Here is a 26,117-nt window from a genome sequence, read left to right as displayed (position 1 = left end):
TGCTGTCCCTGCCCGCCCTCAGGCTGTCCCCACAGCTCCTGCAGTCCCCGTGGCTGCTTGCACCTGCCTGGCTGCTCAAGGGTCACCTCTGCACCCCAGTTTGGGGATTTCTGCCAGATGCGGACAACCAAAAACCTCTGTGTGCCAGCTCTAGAGGAAGGTGCCAGCCCTAAAAGAAGGTGGCAGCCCTATGGAAGAAGGTGCCAGCTCTAGAGGAGTGTGACAGCCCTATGGATGAGGTTGCCAGCTGTGTGGATGAGGCTCCAGCCCTGCAGACAGGACTCTGCCATGCACATCTGGTGCTCAGCTCCTGTGGGGCGAGAGCTGGATGGCATCACTGCGAGCAGGAGCACTCCCCAGCAGCCATTCCCTTGTTCTGGGGACACTGACGTTCTCCATAAGAGTGTCTCCATGCAGGACAAGGTGGCCTGGACTCAGCAGGGGCCAGGGAGCTGGTGGTTCCCACGACCAGGATGCTGGCAGCCAGATCTGCCACAGCTCAGTCCTTGGCTCCCCGTGCTCTCCACCTTGGGGACCAGTTTCGAACAGCCTGAGATCGAGTGCTTTGTTCTGCACCTGAACACAGCCATGGCTGGGGGAGGAACTCAGGGTCCCCTGAACCAGACACAGAAGTCCTCCTGCCTGTGCCTCTGTCACAGCCACGGCTGCAGGAGCATAAGTTTTGTTTAACTCCTGACGTGTTTAAGCACACAAGGGGCACAGGGCAACGCGCTTTAGGGCCACCGGCAAAGGGGACCGCTCGGTGCTCCCAGGCCACATGGAGGAGGCACAACATGGCGGTGGCCCCGCAAGGACTACAATGCCCACAAGGGCCCGCGCGGCGGCTAGGGTCACGTGACACGAACCCCTCGGTCACGTGGCGGAACGGGCGGGACGCGGTGCTGTGGCAACGGCGCGGCCGCCATGGCCAAGCAGTACGACATGGTCGAGTGCCCCTTCTGCGATGAGGTCTCCAAGTACGAGAAACTGGCCAAGATCGGGCAGGGCACCTTCGGGTGAGTGACGCGCCGGCCTCGGCCCTCCCTGGCACGGCCCGGCTCCGGCCTTCCCCGGCCTCAGGCCTGCAGCCGGGGCCCAGCCCCGCGGCCCATCGGCACCAGCCTCGGGTGCTCCTTGCTCGCGTGTTCTTTCTCCGGTCACCCCTCTGGCTTCAAAGAACCTATCTGGCTCCCGGACCCTCTTTTTCCCAACCTGAGATCTCGCTCTGTCCCAGCTTGGGAGAGCAGAGTTAACCTTGAAAATAGTTAGGGTGGGGACTTGTAACTTGGGTCCAAATGTGCAACTTGGCTCCAAACGTACCATTTTTTTTCTCAAAATGTGCTACATTACTGAAGATCCTTGTAAGGCTGCAAGAGCTCTGGGCGTTCTGTTGGTTCAGTGAGTCCTGAGGGCCTTTGGTCCAGGGGGAATATTGCTATTTTGGCTCAGCACAGAGTTCTCTGCATGGTGCTTTAGTGTTTGGGCTTGTTCCTTGTCAGGAGCACCTTCCTGGCTGCTTTCTCCTTGTGGTTCTCATGGGTTTTTTCCTGTTTTTTTAAAGGGAAGTTTTCAAAGCCAAACATCGCCAGACAGGCAAGAAAGTAGCACTGAAGAAGGTGTTGATGGAAAATGAGAAGGAAGGGGTGAGTGTGAGGCATGGCTGAATTGGGCTGCAAAGGCACATGGCAGCAGCGAGGGGACTGGGCTGCACGAGATGGCTGCTGGGAGGTGGCACTTCCCATGTGTTTCTTCTCTTCTGGGACCCCCAGCACAGGACTCCACACTGGCTGTGTTTGTGGAAGAACTGGGTGATGTATGAAGCACATGCTCAGGGGCTGGGGAGAGAGTTCACAGCTCAAACAGCAAAGGCAGCGGCCAGAGAGGCTGCTCTGCAGCTCAGGCTGGGCTGTCACATGTTCTGGTGTGAATGTAGAAGGTGAGGAGAGGAGGGTGGGACCTGCCAAGCTGCATGGTCACACCTCTTCTGTTCTCTAGGCAGAGATGGCCTGGTCTCCTGCACCTCCGATCTCCATTCTCTTTTTCTCTTTTCCAGTTCCCCATCACAGCCTTGCGAGAGATTAAAATCCTCCAGCTGCTCAAACATGAGAATGTGGTGAACCTCATAGAAATCTGCAGGACCAAAGGTACTTTACAGGCTCTCCCTTGTGTTAATGAGGGCTTTTCTGAGCCCTGCTGAGCAGACTGGTGTCTAGTGCAGGGAGTGGGGTGGTCTAGCTGAGCACAGGCCTCTGTTCCTGCCTGTGGCATGGGTGACAGGTCACTTGTGTTGGAAATGAGTTTCTAAATGAGTCAGGATGTTGCTGAAGCTCGGCTGGAAAAAGCTGTTGCAGTCCTTCCAGGATATGCCTGTGCCATAGCAGTGAATGCTGCCTATGCTGGGAAACTCCCTTCTGAGTGGCTTTAAATGAACCAGCACTGGAGAGGCTTTGGAGCAGGGGCTCCTCAGCCTGGAGCTGCCTCTCTCAGTTGGCTTTGATGGTTTCTGGCAGTTCTGAGGTGATGACACAGCTCCAGCTGAGGCTCACTCAGCATCTCTTTCTGTGGGTGATGTAACTGCTCATGCTGGGAGGGTTGGGACTTCACATGGGCTGTTCTGAGCTGCTTTTCCACCTCCACACTCCCACCTGATGCCACATGCCCCCACTGCTTCGCAGGCTCAGCACACCTGGCCTGGCTCTGTCTCCAGTGAAACATTTGCTAGAGTTTATGTATCATGCTCTTGTTTAGATTTGTACTGGAAAAATACTTCAGAAAGTGACAGCTGATGTTACAGCCTGCCCTTCCCTAGCCAGTCATGTCAGTGGAATAAAAACAAACTGACTAGTATCTGGTGTTTTTTAAAAAGTCCAGTCATTGAACGGGTAGAAATGTCTGGCCTAGGAGTGGGAAATTCAAGTTACTCCAGTACTCAGGTGTGTGTAGATTACTGTCTGAACAGGTAGGAGTAAAAACACCAATGACAAGTTAATTTTTAATTCACTGTGTGATTAGAAGAGCTGTAACGATTGGGTGTCTGGCATACCAAAAGTAAATATTTTTGTAGACATGTCATTTGGTCCCTTTTTGCTTTTGTTTTGTTTGTATTCCAGTTTTCATCCAAATCTACCTTGACCTGACTTTACTGTAATGTAGAAATTTACTGTTCTCAAACGTGAGGCTTTTCTCTTTTTATGTTGGAAAGGTGTGTTTGGGGCTGTGTCTGTGTGAGGAACTGCAAACCAGTGTAGCAGGCACCCTACTGGCTGGGGAGAAGAGCAGCGTGCTTCTGTGGGGGCTAAGCTTTTCTGGTTGGAGATGCTGATCAGCAGATTTTGCTGATTCCAACTGATGAAAATCAGTCTTTCGTTTTAATAACGTTTTGTGTGGGTGCTCTAGGAACAAGATTGAAATCGATTGCTTCACTTAAAGTCTGTAGTCATTGACTTCAAATTACAGGTGGAATTTTATATCGCTTTGATCAAGATCAGTCCATTCTCACAGATCCTGTTTGAGGTTGCAGGAAATCTCACTTTTTAATGTGAGATTAGACAGATTTTCTATGTTTCTGCATTTTTTGTGGGGCTGTCTGTGGGTGCCTCCTCTACTGTTGGTGCTTGGCTGGCAGCCACAGCTTGCAGGGAGGAAACCCCACAGCCATTATGTGCCCAGAGCAGCATGAAGTGAAGCTTTCAAAGGTTGTCCTGCCCTTTCCTTGCCTGTCTGATGACATTCACTGTACCAAACCTCATCTCCTGTTCTTGTGTTGCTGGGTTTGCTCAGTTCTTCTTTAAAAAGGAACTTGAGGGCCTACAGGCTGCCTTGTTCTCTGTGTTCCTGTGCCCTGAGATTCTGTGTAGAGGGTGTTGTATGAGCTGCAGGGTGGTGGGAGGTAAGAGGAGCTGTGACCTGGTGAAGGGTCCCTCTCTGACAGCCCCTCTGTGCCTCTCCTGCAGCCTCTCCCTACAACCGGTGCAAGGGCAGCATCTACCTTGTGTTTGACTTCTGTGAGCATGACCTGGCTGGCCTTCTTAGCAATGCCCACGTCAAGTTCACACTGTCAGAGATCAAGAAAGTTATGCAGATGCTCCTGAATGGACTTTACTACATCCACAGGAACAAGGTAACAGGACAGACTCCTGCTGTGCTCAGAGGGTGGCTTTCCAAGGAGCAGGTGTCTTAGAACAAGCTGGAGGGAAATCCTTGTTTCCCACCTCTGTAGCCTGAGCATCGTGCTGGCCTCAAGCAGACGAGGGGGGCACTTTATTCACTTAACTCTTCAATGTTTGTCCTTGTACAGATCTTGCACCGAGACATGAAAGCAGCGAATGTCCTGATAACGCGGGATGGAGTCCTGAAACTGGCGGACTTTGGGCTGGCTCGAGCTTTCAGCCTGGCTAAGAACAGCCAGCCAAACCGCTACACCAACCGTGTGGTGACCCTGTGGTATCGGCCCCCAGAGCTGCTCCTAGGTAGGAGGAGCCCTAGGTGGGCTCTGCCGGCTTCTTGGCCTTTCTGGGCCCTCTGGGAGACTAACTCGGCATCTCCGTTTAGGGGAGCGTGACTACGGCCCCCCCATTGATCTCTGGGGCGCAGGCTGCATCATGGCAGAGATGTGGACCCGCAGCCCCATCATGCAGGGGAACACAGAGCAGCACCAGCTCACCCTCATCAGCCAGCTCTGTGGATCCATCACGCCAGAGGTGAGGGCCAGAGTGGGGATGTGCTGTGGAGAGCATGAGTGTGGGCAGAGCCTGGGACCAGGCACTCAGGCCTCTTCCCTGCCCTGTGTGTTGGCTGCTGTGCGCTCCCAGCAGTAGAGTGTGCCTGCTGCTGGCAGGGAGGCTGGAGAATCTTCTAGCTTGTGTTTTGGGGTTGTCTCTTAGACAAACACTCTCAATTTCTGCTTGAAGAAAAATGGCGGTTTTTATACTCGGGTGTTTTGCATTGGTCACCTTGAAAAGCTTCTTGAATTCTGTCTTGTGATTTGCGGCATCAGCTCAGCTCTGGTGTGAGCACCCGGCCCCTTCTCAGCTCCTCCTTTATCAGCAGCTCGTCCTGCCCTCTTGTGGGGAGCAAGCTGAGGGATCTCAGCCCGGACTGAGATCTGTGAGATGTTGTGCTGGCAGCTGCAGAGTCCTCATCTTGCTGTCACAGTCATTATGTAAATACACTGAAGGCACTTTCTTTGGCATGTAGCTACCTGCTGTGGCCTCTCACAGATTGAGATAAGTGCTGGTGATTGCAGCAGGCTTTGCTTTCTAAGGATAAAAGCTGTCCCATCCAGGTGATTATTTAGCAATCAGTTTGGTCACTTTATCTTTCTGGATGTGGTAGCTGGCCTGAACTGTGCTCTCTAGTAGTTCTTTCACAGGGAAACCAAAAATCCTTGAGCATTGTTTCCACACCAGGAAGACTGTCCTGACTTGTCTACATGTCTCCAGGCATTAGTGCAGCCTTTAGTGCCTCTTTGTTGCTGTGAGAACAATGTTTGCCAGCTTGGAGATTATAAAATAGAATTGTTATTTTGGTTTGCCGAGGGTGTTTGAATCAAAAACGCCTTGTCCTTTCCATAACTGTTTCTCGCCAACCCCTTTTCCTGCCTCTTGCCAGGTTTGGCCAAACGTGGATAAATACGAGCTGTATGAGAAGCTGGATCTCCCCAAGGGGCAGAAGCGGAAGGTGAAGGATCGCCTCAAGGCCTATGTCAAAGACCCCTACGCACTCGACCTCATCGACAAGCTGCTGGTGCTGGATCCCGCCCAGCGCATTGACAGCGACGATGCCCTGAACCACGACTTCTTCTGGTCGGACCCCATGCCCTCAGACCTCAAGAACATGCTGTCCACCCATAACCAGTCCATGTTTGAGTACCTGGCCCCACCACGCAGGAGGGGTGGGCACATGCCCCAGCAGCCGGCGAACCAAGGCAGGAACCCAGCTGCCACCAACCAGACTGAATTTGACAGAGTGTTTTGACATCCGGCGGGGTCCTGGCTGGGCTTCCCCACATTAAGCAGAGATGTCCTGGCGAGGTCTTTTTGTCTAGGAAAGAACTTTTTTCAAAGTGGATTGACTGATGGTGTTAACAGAGCTTGGCCATCTCCTCGGCCACCACAGAGCTGCGTGACTTGGGGAGGTGATACCTGTGAGCTCAACATTGTTTCCCTGCAGTTTCCTGTCTCAGAACCTCCTTTTGCTCCCCAAAAGTCTGTCTTGGTTACATTAAACTTGCAAATCAATTGTTATGGATCTGGTGATGGAAAAGGCTTCTCCATCCATGCTGGGGCTCTTGGCAAATGGTGTGGGGACTGGAAGGACTGGGAGTAGATGCCCTGGACCAAACTTGCTTGGAGATGTCTCAGCTCTCTTGGTCTTGTCATAGCTCCTGCATGGAATACTCTCTGAGCATGGAAGTGTTGATGTAGAACAAGGCAGGTGTTTCTGAGTCATCAAATGTGTCTTGGGCAAGGCAGTCACCCTAGACAGCATGACTAGCTCTCCCTGGAGACTGGGATCTAGCCTAAAAAAGGGCTTATTGGGCAAACCAGAGAGGTGGGTTGCAGAGCTGGATGATCCATGTAGCCATGATTTACAATGGGAATTGTGACAGCACATGGCATCCATGCTTCCTTCATTTGCAAACCATGACTGGAAGTCATATTGGATACACCAGGTGCAGGCTGGTGCAACCTTCTGCAAGTAAGCACTGCCCTGCTCCTGAGGTGAGACCTGACCTCCTGCTGTCTGCAGGGATTTCAGGATAGTGTGGCAGGGCTGGTTACACCATGCTGGGAACAGGGGGACACTCGTGTGTCCCCTGCTCTCTCCTGGGGCTGTTTGCCTGAGAGACTAGAACAAGACCACCGCCTCTTTTGGGTACAGTGACTAGCCTGGCACTCTGGGATCACCTGTGCACACCTTATGCCAGAACTTGGCAGGATCAATTCATGGAGAGCAAGTGGTCCTCCACAGTTGCTCTCTGCAGTTGCCCATGGCTATCAGCTGTAGCCAGATATCTTCTCCCTGTGCCCCATGGATGCCAGGATCCCAGGATTCAACATGTGCAGCTGGTGATAGCATTTGACACTTGGTAACTTGTCTGTTAACAATTACTGACAAAAGCCAGGTCATAGGTAGTGTAAAGTCTGATGAGGAAGTGGTGGTGAGCGGAGCTATTCTCAGGATAAGAAATGGGCTCTGTAAAAGACATGTACAAGGTAACTGTCTTGGTTTGGGGCTCTAAAACAGTGTCTGTTTGGAGGGGGGGATTTGGTTTCTTTTGAAAAATAGCCAGTTATGAGCAATAAGCCAGCTGACTTGTATCCACTTGTGTGGATAAACATGGTCCTGTTCCGAATGGCTGGTGTGAACCTCCTGTGGCTGTGCTGCCTACACGGAGGCTGCAGTTGGAGCTTGCACGACAGCACCAGCCTTCAGTTCGGGTTCGGGCAGCCTGAGAGCCCCGTGCTGTTCCTGGGGAGCTGGGGGGGCTCAGCGCAATCAGCGCTGCCGTCCATGAGAACGAGCAGAGCTCCGGGCAGCCCGGCGGCTCCGCTGCCACCGGGAGAGGCTGCGGAGGTCTGGGGGTCCCTGTGCCCCAGCTCAGGCGGTGGGGGCTGTAGGGCCCTGTGCTGATAGACTGAGCGGCCTCGAGAGATTGTGCCCGATGCTTCGTCCCGAGCGGGGCTGCCGGCACCGGATGGGCAGGGGGGCGGCCGCCTCGCTGCCCCTCACAAAGATGGCGCTCCCGCCTTCCTCGTGCGACGTGGCGCGCGCTGCCAGTCGCAAAGATGGCGGCGGCGGCTTCGGGGGGGGGGGGTGGCGGGGATGGCCCCGCCCCTTTCCCTCGGCGGCGCGCGCGGTTAGCGCGGGGCGGCGCGCGCGGCGGGGATGGTGGCGCGGGGGCTGCGCGCGCTGCGCGGGGCGCTGCGGGCCGGGGGGCGCCGCTTCGGCACGCGCCCCGCGCGCGCCCCCGCCATGGACTACCAGGTACCGCGCGGGGCCGCGCACCGGGCGGGGCACGGGGCCGCGACAGCGATGGGGCTCCGGTTCCGCGCGGGGCGGCAGACGCACCTCCCCTCCCGACCCTCCTCTGCCGCCTCCCGCAGCCCCGCTCGGTGCCGGCTGCCGCGCGCCACGTGTCCCCGCTTTTTGGTCGGGTCATCCCGCAAAGCGCCGCGCCCCGTGGCAGCAGCGGGTGAGCCCGGCCTGCAGCGGCAGCCGCTCCAGTAGCCACGGCGTGTCCCGGCCGCACGCGGCTGCTCCAGGTGCCGTGGGGGTGATGGCGGTCCCCGGCGTGGAGCCCCCCTCGGGCAGGCGGGAGCGGTGTCGCTCTGCAGAGCTGGAAGCGCTGTCGGTGCCAGTGCCACTGTCTGGCGGGACAGGGTCCAGCTGCCTGGGTGGAGTGTCCCCACACTGGGGACATAGGTTGGGGCTGTGCCAGGTTCCCCCTGCGTCACCAGGCTCACGTCCCCTTGGCGTGGGTTCGGGGGGCTCGGTGACAATAGTGACCTCTTGTCTCAGTGTGCCGTGCAGGTGTTGCTTCATTAGCGCCGCTCATTAAACACGGGCAGGACGGGCGCTGGAGCTCTGCCCGCTCCCTCCGGCGGCGACCTTGTCCCACTGGGCAGCGCTGGTGCCGGTGCTGGGCTGTCCCGTGCCACCGCGGGGCCAAGGGGCACCTGGGGAGGGGCGGGTAACCCCTGCCCATAAGTAGCCTGTCCCCGTGACAGGATCTGGCGCTGCCCGCACGTCCCCGCGGCACCATGGCAGAGATGCTGCCGGCGTGGGTGACTAATGGCACCGCCGAGGGGACCGAGCCCGAAGGGGTGGGTCAGGTGCAGCGGGCTCTGGGTAGACTGGCCCCTGGGACTGTGGCACAGCCACAAGGCTGCTGTCATGGGCACTGTCCCGACTACCCTGGGCATCTTTCCAGGATGCAATCCGGATGCTCAACACCCTGCAGACCAATGCCAGCTACCTGGAGCAGGTGAAGCGGGAACGCGGTGACCCCCAGGCCCAGCTGGAAGCCATGCAGGGCTTTTTGGAGAGGAGTGGACTGAAGGTGAAGGGCCGGTCCCCGTCCCTGTTCCCTCTGTCCTGTTAGCAGTGCCACCATGCTTGGCACTGGCTGCCATGGGGGTCTCACAGGGTGGTTGAACTCTTACAGGTCGAGGACCTGGATCGACTGAACATCATCCACGTCACGGGGACGAAGGGCAAGGTGAGGCGGGCGGGAGGTGCTGTGGGGGATCAGGGAGTGGGGACTGCTGGTTTCTGTGGCTCTGTTTGCTGCTGCTCTGGAACAGGGGGTTTAACACAGCTGTCTCCTCAGGGCTCAGCATGTGCCTTCACTGAATGCATCCTCCGCAGCTACGGGCTGAAGACAGGCTTTTACAGGTGGGCAGGAGGGTCAGGAGGGTTTTGAAGGGCCAGTGGAGCAGTGCTTGACTCTTCCCCCTGCTCTGTGCCCCCAGCTCCCCTCACCTCGTGCAGGTACGTGAGCGCATCCGCATCAATGGGCAGCCCATCAGCAAGGACCTCTTCAACAAGTACTTCTGGCTGGTCTACAACCGCCTGGAGGAGACCAAGGTGGGGCCAGCAGGGCTTGTGGGGGTGCTTCTTCCCTTGGGTCCCCCACTCCCAGGGTCATGTTCTCACCCTCACCCTGCTCTGCCTGGCAGGACCCAGAGCACGCCAGCATGCCGGCATATTTCCGCTTCCTCACCATCATGGCTTTCCATGTCTTCCTGCAGGAGAAGGTCAGTGGTGGTGGCCTCCAGCTTGTGACAGAAATGTCAGGTTGGTGGGGACATCAGAGAGAGAATACTTGGGGGTGGAATTTGTGTGGATCAGGCTGTCATGGCTGTAAATGGGATGCTGTGCCAGGTGGATGATCCCGTCACAAGTAGGGGGTGTGCTCAGGTGTGGGTTTGGAAGGGCTGGTGGCAGGGACCTGTCTCCATCCACATCTCTGAATCCATGGGGACCTATGCTACTGGTGGCTCTGATGGCTCCAGTGTCCCTGTGTCCCCAGGTGGACCTGGCAGTGGTGGAAGTTGGCATTGGCGGCACCTATGACTGCACCAACATCATCAGGTAGGAGCTGGCAGGGCTCAGCCTGTCTCCAGGGCTGCCAGGGCCTGATGTCCCCACAGTGGAGGGGGGAACAGCAGGGACACTGCCATGCTGCATCCCCAGGGCGCCGGTGGTGTGTGGGGTCTCCTCCCTGGGCATCGACCACACCAGCATCCTGGGGGACACCATGGAGAAGATTGCCTGGCAGAAGGGGGGCATTTTTAAGGTAGGGAGACCTGGTCTTCTCTCTCCTGTTACATTTTTGGGGTGTGTTCCCCCATGTCGCTAAGCACCCCCATCCTTCCCAGCCCGGTGTGCCGGCGTTCACCGTGGCACAGCCAGAGCGGCCACTGGAGGTGCTGAGGGAGCGAGCCCGGGAGCGGAAGGTGAGTTGCCTGGTGGGGGTGTGGATGGGGGGTACCCCATGGCAGGGGGCTCAGCCTCCTCTCCCTGCAGTGTCCCCTCTACCTGTGCCCGGAGCTGGATGAATTCGAGGAGGGCTGCCAGGCACTGGAGCTGGGGCTGGCAGGTGCCCACCAGCGCTCCAACGCTGCCCTGGCCTTACAGCTGGCACGGACGTGGCTGCAGCGCCGTGGCTGCCAGGGTAAGGCAGGGGGACAGGACAGGGGGCCAGAGCCCACCAGGGCCCCTGAGGTCTCAGTGGGATGCCTGTCCTGCCTAGGTCTTGGGGAGCTGAAGGAGATGCCGCCAAGCACCGAGCTGCTGGGGAGGCCGGTACCGCTGGCGCCTGCCTTCCGACTGACCGATGCCATGATCCAAGGTGCAGTGTGGCTGTGCCAGCACCCCTGCCCTCACTGTTTCACAGGGCTTAGCAGGGCCATGCTGGACCCCAGCCAGTGCCATGTGTGCTGGAGGGCATGGTCTGCCCCACACTGGATTCCCACGGGGGTAGCGGTGATGGGGAGGGTGTGCGGGTCCCAGCCATGCCCTGTGTTCCCCCAGGCCTGCGGGACACAGAGTGGCTGGGCCGGACTCAGGTGCTCTCCCACGGCCCTGTGACGTGGTACCTGGATGGAGCTCACACCACCAGCAGCATCCAGGCCTGTGTCCGCTGGTTCCGCCAGGCCGCCCTCAACCAGGAAAAGCCCCATGAGTAAGGAGAGGATGCAAAGGGGGGCACACATTGTGGGGGTGTGGTGGTGGTGCTGGAGGTCCCCTGGGGGCATGGGCCACCTGCCCTTTCTCCCTGCAGTGGTTCTGAGGTGCGTGTGCTGCTCTTCAATGCCACAGGCGACCGGGACACGGCAGCGCTGCTCAAGCTGCTGGTGGTGAGGTTTGGGGAGCACTGGGTGGGGTGCCCAGATGCCTGGGTTCTCTGCCAGTCCTGGGACCTGCTTTGCTGTGGGTGGAGGGAGCCACGAGGTGGAGCTGGCACCCTGTCTGTCTGTCTGTCTGCCCATCCTGCTATCCCGGAGTGTATCCTACCTCAACTGCCCCTGCAGGGGTCTCACAGTCCTGGGTGTGGGGAAGGGACTTGGATCATCCCCTGCCCCATCCCCTGTAACCCCGCTGGTGAGGGACTGGCCCCAGTGGGAATCCCATGGGTGGGTCCTGAGGGTTCCCACGGTGCTGATTGCTCCTGTCTCTGCAGCCCTGTCACTTTGACTACGCTGTCTTCTGCCCCAACTTCACAGAGGTGTCGGTGGCCAGCAATGCGGGTGAGTGTGGGGAAGACGGGGTCTCCCCCAGTTCCTCATCCTGATCCCTCCCCAGCTCCCTCTGCAATCCCAGAGTTGTCCCCATCCCTCCCAGATCAGCAAAACTTCAACGTGACACTGGAGAATGCCCTGACCCGCTGCCTGGAGAACCAGCGGACATGGACAAGGCTCCTGGAGGAGAAAGTGGGGCAGGACCCCTGGCTCCCATCTCCCCTGCGCGTGGGGGGGCTGCTGCAGCCAGCCCCCACCCGAGGCTCCCTGCTCCTGGTGCCCCCAGCCCCACGACCCCTCAATTCCCCAGCCCTGGTGTTCCCATGCCTGGCCCAGGCACTGAGGTGGGTAGCACAGGGCCGGGACCCCCATCTGGCAGCCCCTGCAGCCTCGGGGGCTCACCCCCACCCCGCAGCCAGCAGTGGGGCCGTGCTGCTGCGGGAGGCGGCCGCTGTCCGTGTCCTGGTGACCGGCAGCCTGCACTTGGTGGGGGGGGCTCTCAGGCTGCTCGTCCCAGCACTGTCCCAGTAGCAGAGGACAGGGCTTTGCACCTCTGTTTACTTGAAGCAACAGTTTTGCCCCCAGTGATGCTTGGAGGCATCTGGAGGGGGATGTGGGACCCTCCTCACCCCATCCTGGCTTGGCTGTTTTCACCCCAGTGCCTTTTGCCTGTGCCCTTCCCGGGACACTGTCCATGGGGGGATGCTCCTGGTCTCCATCCCCTCCCTAGTGAGACTGACCAGGGGGGCCCCCAGGGTTTGGGGGGCTGCCCCAGGCTGTGATGAGGTCCCAATGCCTGATAGGTGGGAGCCTCAAGCTGCGTCAAGGCTCAGCATCAGGGCGCAACTAATTTAACATAGGGAAAGTTTTTATTATTATTGATAAGAGTTTGTAACTTGGACAGGGAGCTGGGGGGAGTGGTGGGTTCTGCCCATCGTCCTGTGGGAGGGCAGCAGCCTTGCACCATCCTCCGCAAATAAACCTCTTGCTGCTCCCACTGGTGCCTGCTGCCTTCTTGGGGGGATGCAGGAGGGGCACGGGGGTCACCCCAAGTGCTGGGGCATGTCCAGGGGGCACCCACTTCTTCTTCCCCCCCCATTTGATGGGGAGCCTTGTGGGAGGTTTTGGCAATAGCTGCTCTTTCTGCCTCTCCACTGCAGCGGGGGACCCCAGGGGGGTTGCAGGGTGCCCCCCCCCCGGTGTGGGCTGCCCTCGGGGGGCCAAAGCATTCACTGAATGAGTAATGGAGGCCCCCTCTGGGCTCGGCCTGAGATTTGGGGCAAAATATCAGCTTAATGGCACTGGGGTGGGTCCCCAAGTCCGTTGGCCAGGGGCTGTGCGGGCTCGGGGCGGCCCGGGGGCGTCAGGCCATGCTGCTGGTGGAGCAGGGGGTGCTCTGGGTGCTGCCGATGCTGTGGTTGGTGCTGCTGCTCTCCGAGGCTGGCGCCGTGCTGGAAACCGGCTGCAGTTTGGAGATGGGACCTGGCTCACACCGCCCACCACGGGGGAACACCAAGGGGAAACCAGACTCAGGGGGAACAGTGGTGGCCTTGGCTCAGTCCCCTGGGACCTTCCAGCCCGCATGCACAAACCCTCATGGATCACTCCCCAGCTGGCCCCTGAGCCCCTGGGATGGAGATGAGCATGGGGCACCAGGAGCGGCAGGGAGGGCAGATGGCAGAGGGCCCCAGACAGGTAGGAGGGACCCCGAGGAGCTGTAGACACCTGGAGCAGGGTTATTCCCCTATAGCAGTGCCAGGACTGTACAGATGCAATGGAGCAGCCTCGTCTCTGGCTCACCTGAGGACTTTGGCCAGGAGGGAAAAATGGGCAACCCAGTAAGGGACACGCATGTGACCTCCCCATCCCACCATGGGTGTCCCCAGGGGTGGTGGATACTCACGGGTGTGCGAGTAGATGTACCAGAGCCCAGCAGTGAGGAGTGCCCCGATGAGGAAGGCGCCGAAGGTGATGCCCAGGACAGCGGGCAGCCCCAGCCCACGGTCTGTGGGAGGATGAGGCTGTCAGCACTGCCACACTGGGAGGGTCCCTTTCCCAATCCCATCCTGACCACCTCCCTTGCCCTGAACTCACAGTTGAGCGGCCTCCAGGCATCCTTTACTGTCACCTCCAGGACCTTCTCAAAGATGGTGTCATTCTGTGGAGGTGGAGGTTGGGGTGAGAGGGGGAAAATGTGCACCCCTGCAGGGTGACAGAGGTGAGGGTCCCCAGGCTCTTTGCAGACCAGGGAATGCTGTTCCTGGATGGGCTCCGTCACCCAGCAGTGTGGGACAAACCCATCGGGCGGCTGCTGCCGATGGGGACCAGCAGGGTGCCCATCACAGGGTGGGGAGAGGGTTACACTGACCTGCAAGCCGGCCTTGCACTTGAGGATGGCAGAGAAGGGCATGTGTCCCCCCTCAGGAATGGTGTAGGTGAAGCTGAAACGCCAGATCTTCCTCCCGTGGCTGCTGGGGGGGCCCTCCAGCACGACCACCCCTGCCCCACGAGCCACCCCACCCTGCACCAGCAGCACCGGCTCCCGCCCTGAGGCCACCAGCCAGCACTCCTTCAGCTGCAGGTCAGCTGGGTGATCCATCCACCGCATGGACGCCTGCAGGGGTGGGGATGGGGCACTCCATCAGGGTCACAGGCCCAGGGATGGCTGGACTGCCCCAGCCCGGACACTGGGACAGCGGCAGTACCTGCACAAAGGCCTCCTTGTTGATCTCCAGCTCTGTCTGTGGTGCCTCAAAGGCAGCGGTAGGGAAAAGGCGCAGGAAGAGCTCCCGTGGGATCTCGCACTGGAAGCCCACCTGCAAGAGGGGGGCAGCACTAAGTGGGCACCCAGCACCCAGCTGACCTGACATTTGCACCTTCTCCCAGCCCTGGACATGCTGGGAAACCTGGCTCTTACCCGCACACTCCGGAGCACTGCGTCCTTGGCCAGGCTGAGGATGAGCTGCAAGGCAGGAAGGTTGGGTCAGTCAAATGGTCTCCACTGCTGGAGTCTAGGGAGGGATGGGATGGGATGGGATGGGATGGGATGGGATGGGATGGGATGGGATGGGATGGGATGGGATGGGTGGATTGTCCCACACACACTCCCCCTCCATCTCAGCCCTGGGCTGCAGTATGATGTTTCCAGACATGCAAAAGCAAGGAGGTCCTGGTGGAGAAGCCCCAGTGGCAATCACTGAAGCACTCATGGGCCATCAGTGGGGCTGGAGACAACACCCCTAGCCAGCCCCCCTCTCACCTCATTGTTGGCATAGCCCCTGCCCTCCAGTGAGGTGCCGCAGTGGTTGAGGGGGCTTTTCAACATGAAGTGGGTGGCATTTTTCTCTGCCTGGCAGCTGATGTCCCTCAGGGTGATGTTCACCACATCCTTGATGGGCTGGGAAGAAAGCACACTGTAGTCACCCATGGACTGGGGGCAGCCCCGTGCCACCCACCCTGAGCTCCCAGAGGAAAATGCAACTTCTGAGTGATTTTGGTGGACATTGGCACCTCTGTCCACCCTTCTCACCTCCAGGTAGGACCTGATGATGACGATCTCCATGGTTTCATCTGTGCACTTCCAGGGCTTGAGCGTGAGCAGCACCTGGTGGGGCAAGTCTGGGGGCTGTGTGTTGACAACGGGGATGGTCGTCACAGGCATCTCAACCACCTCTGCAGGACAGGGAGATGGTGGGGCTGAGTGGGAGTGGTGGAAACCCCCATCCCACCCAGCCCTGGGGCCCTGAGGGCCTCACCGTGCCCCTGAATCTCCAGGCTGATGTGGGTGCTAGCAGGGATGGCGGAGTAGGAGGCAATGACACTGTAGTTCTTCTCAAAGGCTTTAGCGATGAGGTCCTGCTCCGTGTCAGGCAGCAGCTCCCCAGGGAACAGCATTGGGAATAAGGACACCATCTTGTAACTCCCAGAGACCTGCAGTGAGGAGGAAAGGGGGGAAGCATAGAGGGGCTAAGTGGAGACAGGGACAGCTGGAGGTGCACAAGGCAGGGTTCATCCCAGTCATGAGGGCTTGCAGCAGGGGGGCTGCCACTTGCCCATGTCTAATGTCTCCAGGTGCCCTCCTGCCACCCTCCCCATCACACCAGCATCTCCTGGGCACCTGGCAGACCCCTTGGTGGGGGTGGTGGGGAAGACACATTCCTGTCAGCATACCATTAATTGGATGTGGCACTTCAAGAAGAGGGACCAGGTGAAGTTGACCTTGCTCTGCAGGATGAGGATCTGGTTGCCAACATAATTGTCAGGACAACTCAGAGACAGGTTCACCTCTCTGATGGGGGAGCTGCAAAACCACAAGATCCTCCTTCTTAGCATTCCATAACAACCAGTCCCACATCCAACTCAGGATGTGGGGCTCTGCCTTTGGAGACACCTCAACACCTTCCCAAGCATCTCCAAGCATATCCCACTGCCTGTCCCACGCCTGGGGTCCCACTGCTGGCACTGTGGTACCTGGGCTCTGACTGCAGATGGATGATGTGAGCGGCCCTGGTGCTCTGGGTGTCACTGCGTGAGCAGCCCTTCACCCCGTGGAAGAAGACCTCAGTCTCAAGGTGCAGAACGGCATTGAAGTGCTCCTGGGGAGTGCATTCTGGAGGGCTGTGGGCATCTGTGTAGGTGGCAGCGTTATCACAGTCAAACTGGGCTCAGTGGGTGGGGAGATGGGCCAGGGACATCACCCTGGGGAAGGTACTTTGCCCCAGGAGGTTGTCAGCCTTCTGGAACAGAAAGGCCATTCCTGCCCGCTCCAGCCCCCCAGTGCTAGCCCCCAGCCCCACGCACCTTCTCCCAGGTGGAGCTGGACCCTGCGGGGGTCCTGCAGCTCGCTGTAGGATGTGATGCCCCCATAGGTATCCAGAACCCAGGTCAGCAGCTTCCCCTCACTGGAGACCATGGGTGGCTCAGGGTTTGGAGCTCGGATGGTCTCTGGGCTGAGGTGGGCATCCTGAGGGACAAGTGACAGCATAAGCCGAGGTGAGGGGCAAGAAGCATCCCTCCCTTACACAGACTGGCATGGGGAAAGCAAGGAAAACCTTTCCCCCCCAGGGTGCAGGATACAAATGTGAACCTAAAACAGGTGAGTGTCCCTGGAGCCTGGGCTGGGGGCCGCTTGGGATGAATGGGGGTTTTCCAGGCCATGGGCTGGGAGCAGCGAGAGTGGCTGGCGGCATGCGGAGGGCTCAGTCCACTTTATTATTAGCCACAAACAAAGCAGGAGGTTTATTTTGCTAACAAAGCGCCCGACCCCGGCTCAGCTCACTGGAGCCAAACCCCATCCCTGACCTTCCTCCCGCCGGCCGGAGGAAATGGGAGCTTTTTCCAGCCCTGTGCGTCATTCCCCGCCCGGCCAGCCCGGAGCTCAGCGCCGCCAGCAATGGTCAGGAGCGTCCCCTCCTCCCTGGGGCACCACAAGCATCATATCTGGTGATTGGGGTGACCAGTCTCCACCAGTGACCCCCTTAAACATCCCCATGGGTGGCCCGAGCCCTGCTGCCCCCCAGGACTGCTCTGGTTGTGGGGCTGTGGCACTCACGGTGCGGATGATCAGGTTTGAGCATGGGGAGGTGATGGTGGCAGAGCAGCGGGTGCAGAGGAGGATGAGCACTGCTGGCCGTCTGCAGGCATCGGCTCCTGGAGTGACTGTCACCGTCAGAGGGACAGGAGAGGCCTGGGGGGGAAGAGGAGAGTGTCACCACTGTGGCCACCAGCTGCTGTCACTTTCCTGGCTGCCCCCTGGAGCCAGAGGGATGTGGAGAGACCTCAGGCTGGCCCTGAGGATGAGCAAGAGGCAGCCATGGCTGGGTTTAAGGGGCAGGGATGCCACACCGATGGGACAAACACCCCCTGGCTCCCCTAAGCAAGGGACCAGCCATATCCCCACACTGGTTCCAGGACACCCCCCATAGTGGGGTTTAGGCACCCCCTTCTCAGGGACCAGGGCATCCTTGAGTTAGAGACTAAGTAACCTCTGCACTGTGTCCGAGAGTGTCCCCACACTGAGGACTGGAGCATCCCTAAACTGGGCCAGGGCATCCTCACCCCGGGCACCAGAGCATCCTCAATGTAGGTACTGGGATATCTCCCACAGACTACTGGAAAATCCCCACCCTGGGCATCGGGGGGAAGCATCCCCCTGGAAGGTTTCCCAGCCCCATCCCAGCACTGTGCAGCCGCTCCAGGCTCAGGTGTCTCCACACCGGTGTGCAGGGATGCCTGGGCACAGTGGTGGCACACACCATTCCTCGTGGCTAGCGCTGCCTGCTCGCCTCTAGCCGGAAATCCGGATGGGGAAGTCAAAACTCCAGGCGCTAAGTTTGGCAACTGCTGCCTGAATAATGGCTCGCAAAGTTCTGCACCAGGCAGCGGGCAGGGAAAACCAGCCGGGGAGCGGGTGGGTGGAGGCTGCTGCCAGTGCCGTGCACAGGGTTGGCGGGATGAGGCCGTGGGCATCCTGGCCTGGCCGTGGCCCCGTGGCAAGCGTGGGTGGCCAGGGACCCCGGGTGGTCCCGAGTGTCGGGGAGGAGCTGGCGGCTGTTTTTCCTGCCGCGTGTTTTGTGGCGCTCCATTGTTTGGCTGCGCGAGTGGCGGGAGCCTCGGCGCTCCCCGCCGCCGCCTTTCGGGTTATTTTTTTCTTTTTCTTCTCTTTTTTTTTTTTTTTTTTTTTTTTCATCGTGGGGATCTGCTTATAGAAAGCAGCTTCCAGTAATTCTTCTATAAGTGGAGCCGTGTCCCTGCCCAGCTTCCCCCGCGCTCCGTGGGGCTCGGGGCCGCAGCCGTGACATCAGTGCGTGTCCCCAGTTGCCGCTGGTGACAACCCCGGGGCAGCCCCGGCCCTGGCATTTATCCAGGATGCCAAGGCCAGGTCACACCAGGCTAGGCAAGAGGGTTCCTTGCAAAACCGACCCTCCCCAGCGCCTCGTGGCCTCGCTCCCCCTCTGCTCCAAAAGCAGAACTGGGAGAGCTGGGAGGTGGCGGGGAGCGGGGAGTGTGGCGCCGGGTGGCCCAGGGCTGGGCCAAAATCGGGTGCTGGGCCCCAGCCAGCGCCAGGGAAGCCGGGCTGTCCTGCAGAGCTGCCACGCAAATCTGTGCACTGGTGCAAACCCACCCAAGAGTGCCAGCCAGTGCCAGCGCCAGCCCTGGCACTGCCCTGCTCCAACCCTGCCCCAAAGCACCCACAGTGCAGTTACCACCCCTCGGCACGGCCATGCCAAACTGGCAAACAAGTTTCTTCTCGTTTGGACATCTTAGAATGATGTGCCACCTTCATCCCTCCACTCCTTCCTCCATCCCTCCCTTCAACCTCCTTCCATTTCTTCCTCCATCCTTTCCTCCACTCTACCTTCCATCCCTTCTTCGCTTCCACTTTCCATCCCTCCCTCCCCATTGTGGTCACCACTGGGTACCCGTGGCTCTGCCCAGCTCCTGAGGCAGAACCAGGCCACCTTCCCAGAGAAATGGAACGTCCTGAGGTGTCCAGCACAGGAATATCTGTCTTGGCAGCATGGGCTATTAAAGAATTTGCCTCTAAAGTCTTTACATTCCCATCAAGGGCAGAGATGCCCAAGGCAGTGCTTGAAGAAGATTGCACAAAGTGCCATGGAGATTAATCCAGGTCCTTTCACTGCTCCTTAATTTGAGCAAGGTTTTCACAGCTGGGACACCCTGCCTGCTGAGGACAGTGGCAGGGTGACAGTGCTGTGGTGACAGCGTGAAGTGACAGTGCAAGAAGTTCTGCAGGGCTGTACTGGGACCCCTTTTTGCTCACCTTGGACCACTTGACGCTGAGGACATGGACTTCATGGGCAGTGTCCATGGAGCTGTTGCTGACGCAGCCCCGTGGCACCGTGCTGGTGGCATAGGAGAGGGTGATGGGTGTCTCCGCTGCCACCGGCTGCAGGTCACAGCCCTCGGCTCTCCCGGGGTCTGGGCGGAAAACAAGAGACTGTCAGTCCCCGCCGCACGGATGTGGGGTGACACGACACGGCGAGACATGATGGGGCTGAACGTCTCCGCCAGCGCCGGCACTGCCCCTTCAGCCTCAGCCCCCAGCCCGGCCCCAGTGCCGGCACAGCACCCCCGGGACAGCCGCTACGTGTTCGCTCGGGGCCCGTCTGCCACCGCCAGCCCCCTCCGCAATCACGTTAATGACCCCTGGATCCGGGCTGGAAAAATCCACTGTCCCTGCTGGCCACCGCCGCGTGCCAAAACTCGCACCCGGCCGCCCCGAAGGCTGGGGCGGTGGCGGAAGCCCCCCCGCCTTCCCCCGCCGCAGGAAAGTGGGAAGCGCAGGTATGGAAATGGCTGTAAAGCTCATCCTCCGCGGGCGCTGAGGCGTGAGCTTTGCCCCATCCCAAAGCCCCCGGCGACGCGCGGCGAGCGGGGCCGGCCGGCGGCTGCCAAGGGAAATCCTGAGCGCAAACAGCCATTTGAAGGCCTGATCCTGTAAATCCCCACGTGCCTCGACAGTTTCCTCTGCCTCAGGCAGCCCTGCTGTGGCCGGGCTGTCCTCAGCTTGGCCCCGAGGAACCGTCTGCATCCACGGGTGCTCCCTCCCAGGGAGCTGGGCAGGACGGACCCCCGTGGTCACAGCCGGAGGCTTTCTATGGGGACACAGTGCCTGGGATGCTGTGTTTCCTTTAGAAGTGGCCACTGAGCTCTATCCCTTCCCACTGCAACTTTTCCCATCCCTGGTGGCTCCAGCCGATGCACCAGGAGGTGGCCGGAGCTGCACCCAGCCACCCCCACCGCGACTGGGGCTAGAGGATGTGATGCTCCAGGTCATGGAGTTTTTGGGACGCAGCACCCGGCAAAAGGCCGGTTGTTCCAAGCCATCATAGTGCACGGCTGCATCTCAGCATTGGGGTGGCCTGGCTGTGGTGGAGGGGTCACGGCACAGACCCCCGGTGACGCTGCCGTGGTCCCACTTATTGTCCGGCGCTTCCTCCCCCCAGCGTGGCGGCCGCGCGGCCGGCAGCATCGGGAGGAAGATAAACAGCCGCTTATCTGGGCGCCACAGGCTGTGTCCCTCTTCCCTTCCACTCCTGCCCTGACGGCACCGGGCACGGCTCTGCTGGGCAGAGGACGGGCAGCGCTGGCTGCTCCTCGGGCAGCATCCTCAGGGCTGGGGGCCGCGGCTGGGCTCGCCCCTGGCCGGGCAGGGATGCCAGAGGAGGGGATGCGGGGCAGCGGTGCCAGTCGGGCACTGTCTGTCCCTGGGGAAGGCAGCGGGCTCCAGCATTATGTCAGGATCAGATAAGGGGGCTCAGCTGGGCCACCGGGGCGATCAGATAAGGGCACTGTTATTTTTGTACTCCAGGAAAGGGAAAAAAAAATTGAAAGGAAGAAAGAAAGAAAATCCACTCTATGTTTTTCCAACCTGAGCTCTCCCTTGCTTTGGTGCTGCTGAGATCAGGGAATAGGGATGGTCCCGCTGTGGCTCCCCCATGGGTCAGGGGCTGAGGGGGGGAAATTCCTGGGGTTTAGGGAGTAGATGAAAGACCTGGGCAGAGAACAATGCTGGGGTATGGGGTGCAGGGCAAGGCTGGCTCTGGAAGTGCAGGATGCCCATGGGATGGGCAGCTTCACTTTGGAATCCTTGCATCCTGCAGCATTGCCTTGGCACTTGTGTAATGAGCTGATCCAGGACAGGAATGGGGATGGATCCTGCACTGAGAGGGAATTGTCATACTCTGAGCCACCTCTGGCTGTTGGACCACGCTGAGGTGGCATTGGGGGTCGGATAATGTGGTGGATTGGTCTAGGCTTTGGGCCTGACACAAGCCACATCATTCCTGCCTCTCCTCAAAGATGGGAGGGGTGACCCAGCACCATGCTCACCCCAGTGCTGGCCCCTGCCGAGGGGGCACAAAGTCCCCCACCTCTGGAAGCTGGCTGTGTCTGTGAGACACCCTGACACTGCTCCCACCAAGGGCACCCCAGTCCCACAGCACTGCTCCCACCAAGGACACCCCAATCCTACAGCACTGTTCCCACCATGGCCATCCCAGCCCCACAGCACTGCTCCCACCAAGGGCACCCCTGTTCCATAGCTCTGTGCCCACTGTGGGCACCCCAGCCCCAGAAGTTCCTGTGAGGAAGAAGCAGCAGCTGGATAGGATGTGATGAGTAGCACAGGTAGGCAGGACCATGTGTCACAGCTACGCAGGACATGGACCATATAGCACAGATACTCAGGATGGGGACCACATGGCACAATTACATGGCACAGTCATGCCCATACAGCACAGCTGTGTGGGTTAGGGGTGGTATGGCCAGAGGAGATGATCTGTTTAAATGGCAGAGTGACACAGGACAAGGACCATACAGACACATATAATACGGACCATATAGCTCCACTACAGAGCACATGGACTGTGTGCCACAGATACGTGGGATGGGGATCATACAGCACAGATAAACAGGACAGGGACCTTAGGAACAGACACTCAGGGTGGGGACCATATGGCACAGCTATGTAGGACTCAGCCCATATAGCACAGCCCTGTTAGGGCATGTATGGCACAGCCATATGGGGTGGAGACTGCTGGGGACAAATACAAAGGTCCTGGACACATGGCACTGCTACATAGGACACAAGTGACATTGCACAGCTGTGTAGGATGGGGACCAGATGGCTCAGCTGTGTGGTATAGGGACTATAATTCATAGACAGGGAGGACAAGGTCTCTGTGGCACAACGACGTAGGATGTGGAGCATATGGCACAGTTATAGGATGGGGACTATACAAGAAAGCTACAGAGGACACAGACCTTACTGCACACCTGCACAGGATAGGGACACCACGGCACTGCCATAGGGCAGGGACTGTGGCACAGCTATAGGATGGGCACCGAGCCTCACAATTACACAAGACATGGAACTTACTGTACATTTGCAAGGATGGAAACTGTATGGCACCACTATAGGGGACAGGGTTGCACACAGCACAGCCTCACCCGACAGGGACTGTCTGGCACAGCCACCAGACAGGGTTGTGACATAAGAGAGTGGGCGTCAAGCCTGGCAGTGGGGCCACCTCAGCACCACCCATGAGCACTGGCCCCCGAGATGACCAGGAGGGACCAACCCAGTCAGGACACTCAGTGCTGCTGGCCCCAGCCTCTCCGGCTGGCTGTTGCTGTCCCAGTTCCCCTCTGCCGGCAGGCTATGTCCCCAAGTCCCCCAGCTCCCTGTCCCCCAGCTCCATCAGCACTGGCGTCCCTCCTTGAAGTTCCCCCTGTGGCTTTGCAGGGATCTCAGGGTGGCTCTGACAGCTCCGGAGGCATCTAAGCCCCCATCTCCCATTTGAGGCTTTAACGGCTTTTTCCCATTTCTCGTTCCCATCTCCCGGTCAACCCCTCCATACTCCGTGGTGACGGGAAGCCACCAAAGCCACCCAGACCCCCGTGGGCCACGGTCTCAGCCCGGGCTTCAGCATCTCGCACGCCCCAGTGACGCAGCCGGGATTTCAGGGGTCCCAGGGAGCGGCAGGGCTGTGCTGTGTGTGTTCCGGGAACCGGGCTGGGTTTGTCCCTTCCCACATCGAGGCTGCTCCCCAAAAACCTCCTCTCCCGGGGAGTTCCCGGGGGTGACAATCACTGCCCGTGCGGGCACAGCCGGGTCCCCTTTGGCCACCGATCCGGAGTCACCGGCGGGTCCCGCCGGGGTGAGTGTCCCGTCCCGGGGGTCCCGTCCCGCGAGTCTCATCCCCGGGGTCCGGTCCCCTGTGCCCCCGGTCCCCACTCACCCGGGCGGCCGAGCAGCGCCAGGAGCAGCGGCAGGAGCGGGACGGAGCGGGGGCCCATATCCGCCTGCGGCCGCTCCCCGGGAGCCAGCGCCGAGTGCGGGCGGCGGCAGCGGCAGGAAACCGACTCCCTTCGGAGGACGGTCCGCGGCGGAGGAAATGCCGCTGGCGGCGCTGGGGCCGGGCCGGAGGGGCCGGGGGGCGGAGAGGATGGAACCCCCTCCCCCGGAGGAGCCGTGCCTCAGTTTCCCTACAGCGCTGTGCGGGGCTGCACCTTCGGGGGACGCACTGGAAGCGCCCCGGGCAGGGGGAGGGCACTGGTACCCAGGGTAGGTGCCCCCAGGGACACCCAGGGATGGCACTAGTGAGTGGAGGGGTTGGATACGGGGGTTCTAGTGGGGTCCACCCACCCAAATTATTCCCGAGCTACCCCCAGTGATGGGGATGGGGAGCTGCCCAGGCCATGGGGAAGGGGCTGCTGCCGACATTCAGCCCCCACTGCTCCCAGCCAGCACCCTAGCAGGGTCACAGGCTGGTGGCTGCCCCACGGCCCTGGACACCCCCTGGGGTGGGCTGGTGGAAGCCCACGAGCACCACTGCCAGCCTTGCCTGTCCTCTTGGCCAGGCCACAGATGGGGCTGCCTGGACACCCCTACCTGGCAGGTGGGCTTGGGGTCAGGAGATCCCTTGGGACGAAGGGTGAGGGAGTCACAGGCAAGGGGGTTACACGTCAGCAGTGCTGAAGGAGCACCAGAGACCCCCTTCTGCACTCCTACCCTTTCCTCCACATCTCTGCTGGCCGAGGTGAGAGCCTTCAGAGAGCTATCGGTAGGACTGCGACCCTCAGGCTGGGGGGACGGCAGGTCCCCGGGGGTGGTTTTCATCTCGTCTCGTGGTTCAGGGGCATGGGGACAGAAGGGAAAGTTGCCAGGGAAATCAGGGACGCCTGTCCCCAGCAGGATGTCCCCGGAGATGTCTGTGACCAGGGGTGAGCGGCAAGCATCTCCCATGACAGAGCACTGCCATCTCCTGGGGACCGCGGGGACGGGTGCTCACCCGGGGATGGGGACAGCGATGGGGACCGGGACCCGGCACAGGATCCTCTGGCTCCCTCACACCCTTCTCCCCGCGGTGACACCGCAGGACAACGACCAAGAGACCCTCGGTGATGGACACAGGGATGGTGGCAGACAATGTGACAGAAGGAGGGTGGCTGTGGCTGCGGGGTGGCCACATGTGCAGCCCCCTGCACCCCATTTGGCCCAGCATCATCCCCCCTGGCAGCATATGGGATGGCCTTGCACTTTCAAAACAGAGGAAAAGCGTTTAAACCCCAACACCAAGCACTCAGGGCTGTACTGGGAAGCAGGGCAGGGTCCCTGTCCCACTCCGTGCCCGAGTCACCACCCGGGGAAACTGAGGCACACCCACAGCACACCCACAAAGGGCTGGAGGCACAAGAGAGATGGGTCTCCCCACTCCCCAGCTTTAGGCCATGGTGTCCCAAACCACACGACCCCTCTGTCCCCTTGTTTCCACCAGCACAGGGCAAGCACTCGCCAGCCCCAGCCCTGGATCGTTGTCCTGGCAGTGTCCCAGCCCCGGCCGGATGGCTGCATCCTTCCTGCCCGCCTGCCTCCTCGCAGTGCCCCAGGCTCTGCCGGTGGCTCGTGGCCCCCCGAGCACGGGGCTGACGTCGGGCTGACTGGTGAGTTTGGGTTTTCGTCTTGGGGAGTTTTGTTTTTTCCCTGCTGGCTTCCTTTCTCCACTCTGACTCCTTGGCCTCGTGGCCTTGGCTGACCCCAATGCTGCCGCCCCTCCTGCCCTCCCGGCTCCCTGGCTCCGTGCCCAGCTCCCAGTAGTCCAAAAGTAAGTGGTGGGGGGCCCTGTTGGGGTGGCAGCTCTGCTACCTCCTGCCCTCTGTGTGGCTGGGTAAACCGTGTCCCCAAGTTCCACCGCAGGCCCTCTGCTCTGGCACTGTGCCTGTGTGGTTCTGTGGGTGCTGGGGAACCCCCACATCCCCTGTCCCCCACACCACCACCTGCAACTGTCTTCTGGGGACAAGCCCCCACCCAGGTGCTGTCCCACAGCCAGGACACCCAGCCTGGTGGCTGGGCTCATCTGGGGGTCCCCAGCACATTCCTTATCCCCTGGGGTCAGGGCTGAGCAGTGAGTGTCCAGGCACAGCAGGACAGGGAGCACCCCACTCCAGGGCATTGTGCCACCACAAACCATCACAGTGCAGCCACTGCGTACCCCAAAAAACCCTGACAACCAACAGAAACAAGGAAATGCCAAGGCATGAAAGTGGTGGAAATCCCCCTCCCGAATCCGGTCACCTCCAGCCCCTGGCAGCCAGTGGGAGAGCTGAGAGGAAGGGACGCATGTGCAGGACACGTCTCAGATGCTGCCTGTGTGTCCAGACACACACCCAGAGCACGAGGGGGTTCAGCAATCGGGACAGAATGAGGGTGGCCAGGACTGGTTGGAGGACACAGACACAGGCTCCCTGCAGGCCACAGATTGGGAAGCTGGGGCGAGCGGCTGGGATGCTCCCTCCCTTCCTCTGAGCGCAGCATCCCGCTGCCCCGGTGGGATAAACACCCGC

The 26,117-nt window shown here is 59.9% G+C and overlaps 3 protein-coding genes across 9 annotated transcripts; 2 read left to right on the top strand and 1 right to left on the bottom strand.

Annotated features, from left to right (window-relative positions):
• CDK9 (cyclin dependent kinase 9) lies at nucleotides 1–6,249 on the top strand. The gene is made up of 7 exons (XM_023938124.2): nucleotides 1–1,016; nucleotides 1,562–1,643; nucleotides 2,054–2,144; nucleotides 3,954–4,120; nucleotides 4,298–4,469; nucleotides 4,552–4,700; nucleotides 5,611–6,249. The coding sequence occupies exons 1-7, from the start codon at nucleotides 925–927 to the stop codon at nucleotides 5,974–5,976; spliced, it is 1,119 nt and encodes a 372-aa protein (XP_023793892.1). The 5' UTR covers nucleotides 1–924; the 3' UTR covers nucleotides 5,977–6,249.
• FPGS (folylpolyglutamate synthase) lies at nucleotides 5,611–12,744 on the top strand. 6 transcript variants are annotated; one of them, XM_023938123.2, is made up of 15 exons: nucleotides 5,611–7,217; nucleotides 8,936–9,064; nucleotides 9,170–9,223; nucleotides 9,335–9,399; nucleotides 9,477–9,591; nucleotides 9,684–9,761; nucleotides 10,037–10,098; nucleotides 10,201–10,303; nucleotides 10,386–10,463; nucleotides 10,534–10,681; nucleotides 10,760–10,858; nucleotides 11,041–11,191; nucleotides 11,291–11,366; nucleotides 11,690–11,756; nucleotides 11,851–12,744. In XM_023938123.2, exons 1-15 carry the CDS (start codon nucleotides 7,191–7,193, stop codon nucleotides 12,276–12,278), a joined length of 1,680 nt encoding a protein of 559 aa, XP_023793891.1. In that variant the 5' UTR covers nucleotides 5,611–7,190; the 3' UTR covers nucleotides 12,279–12,744. The 6 variants fall into 6 exon arrangements, with proteins under 6 accessions (XP_023793891.1, XP_086714072.1, XP_086714071.1 ...); XM_086857946.1 differs by lacking the exon at nucleotides 5,611–7,217 and adding an exon at nucleotides 7,873–7,989; XM_086857949.1 differs by lacking the exon at nucleotides 5,611–7,217 and adding an exon at nucleotides 7,980–8,267.
• Nucleotides 12,598–24,303, bottom strand: ENG (endoglin). Of its 2 annotated transcripts, none has more exons than XM_023938120.2 (15): nucleotides 23,513–24,303; nucleotides 19,531–19,688; nucleotides 17,299–17,433; nucleotides 16,548–16,710; nucleotides 16,218–16,374; nucleotides 15,918–16,047; nucleotides 15,503–15,677; nucleotides 15,277–15,419; nucleotides 15,007–15,144; nucleotides 14,665–14,709; nucleotides 14,453–14,563; nucleotides 14,116–14,361; nucleotides 13,842–13,905; nucleotides 13,651–13,752; nucleotides 12,598–13,229 (listed from the first exon to the last, which is right to left on the bottom strand). In XM_023938120.2, the coding sequence occupies exons 1-15, from the start codon at nucleotides 23,568–23,570 to the stop codon at nucleotides 13,111–13,113; spliced, it is 1,944 nt and encodes a 647-aa protein (XP_023793888.2). In that variant the 5' UTR covers nucleotides 23,571–24,303; the 3' UTR covers nucleotides 12,598–13,110. The 2 variants fall into 2 exon arrangements, with proteins under 2 accessions (XP_023793888.2, XP_023793887.2); XM_023938119.2 differs by having other exon boundaries at nucleotides 12,598–13,209; nucleotides 23,513–23,814.
• Between the last annotated feature and the right edge of the window lie 1,814 nt (nucleotides 24,304–26,117).

Source organism: Cyanistes caeruleus, chromosome 20 (genome assembly GCF_971803275.1).
Source record: "Cyanistes caeruleus chromosome 20, bCyaCae1.hap1.1, whole genome shotgun sequence".
Lineage (NCBI taxonomy): Eukaryota > Metazoa > Chordata > Aves > Passeriformes > Paridae > Cyanistes > Cyanistes caeruleus.
This window is presented reverse-complemented; position numbering and strand designations above follow the sequence as displayed.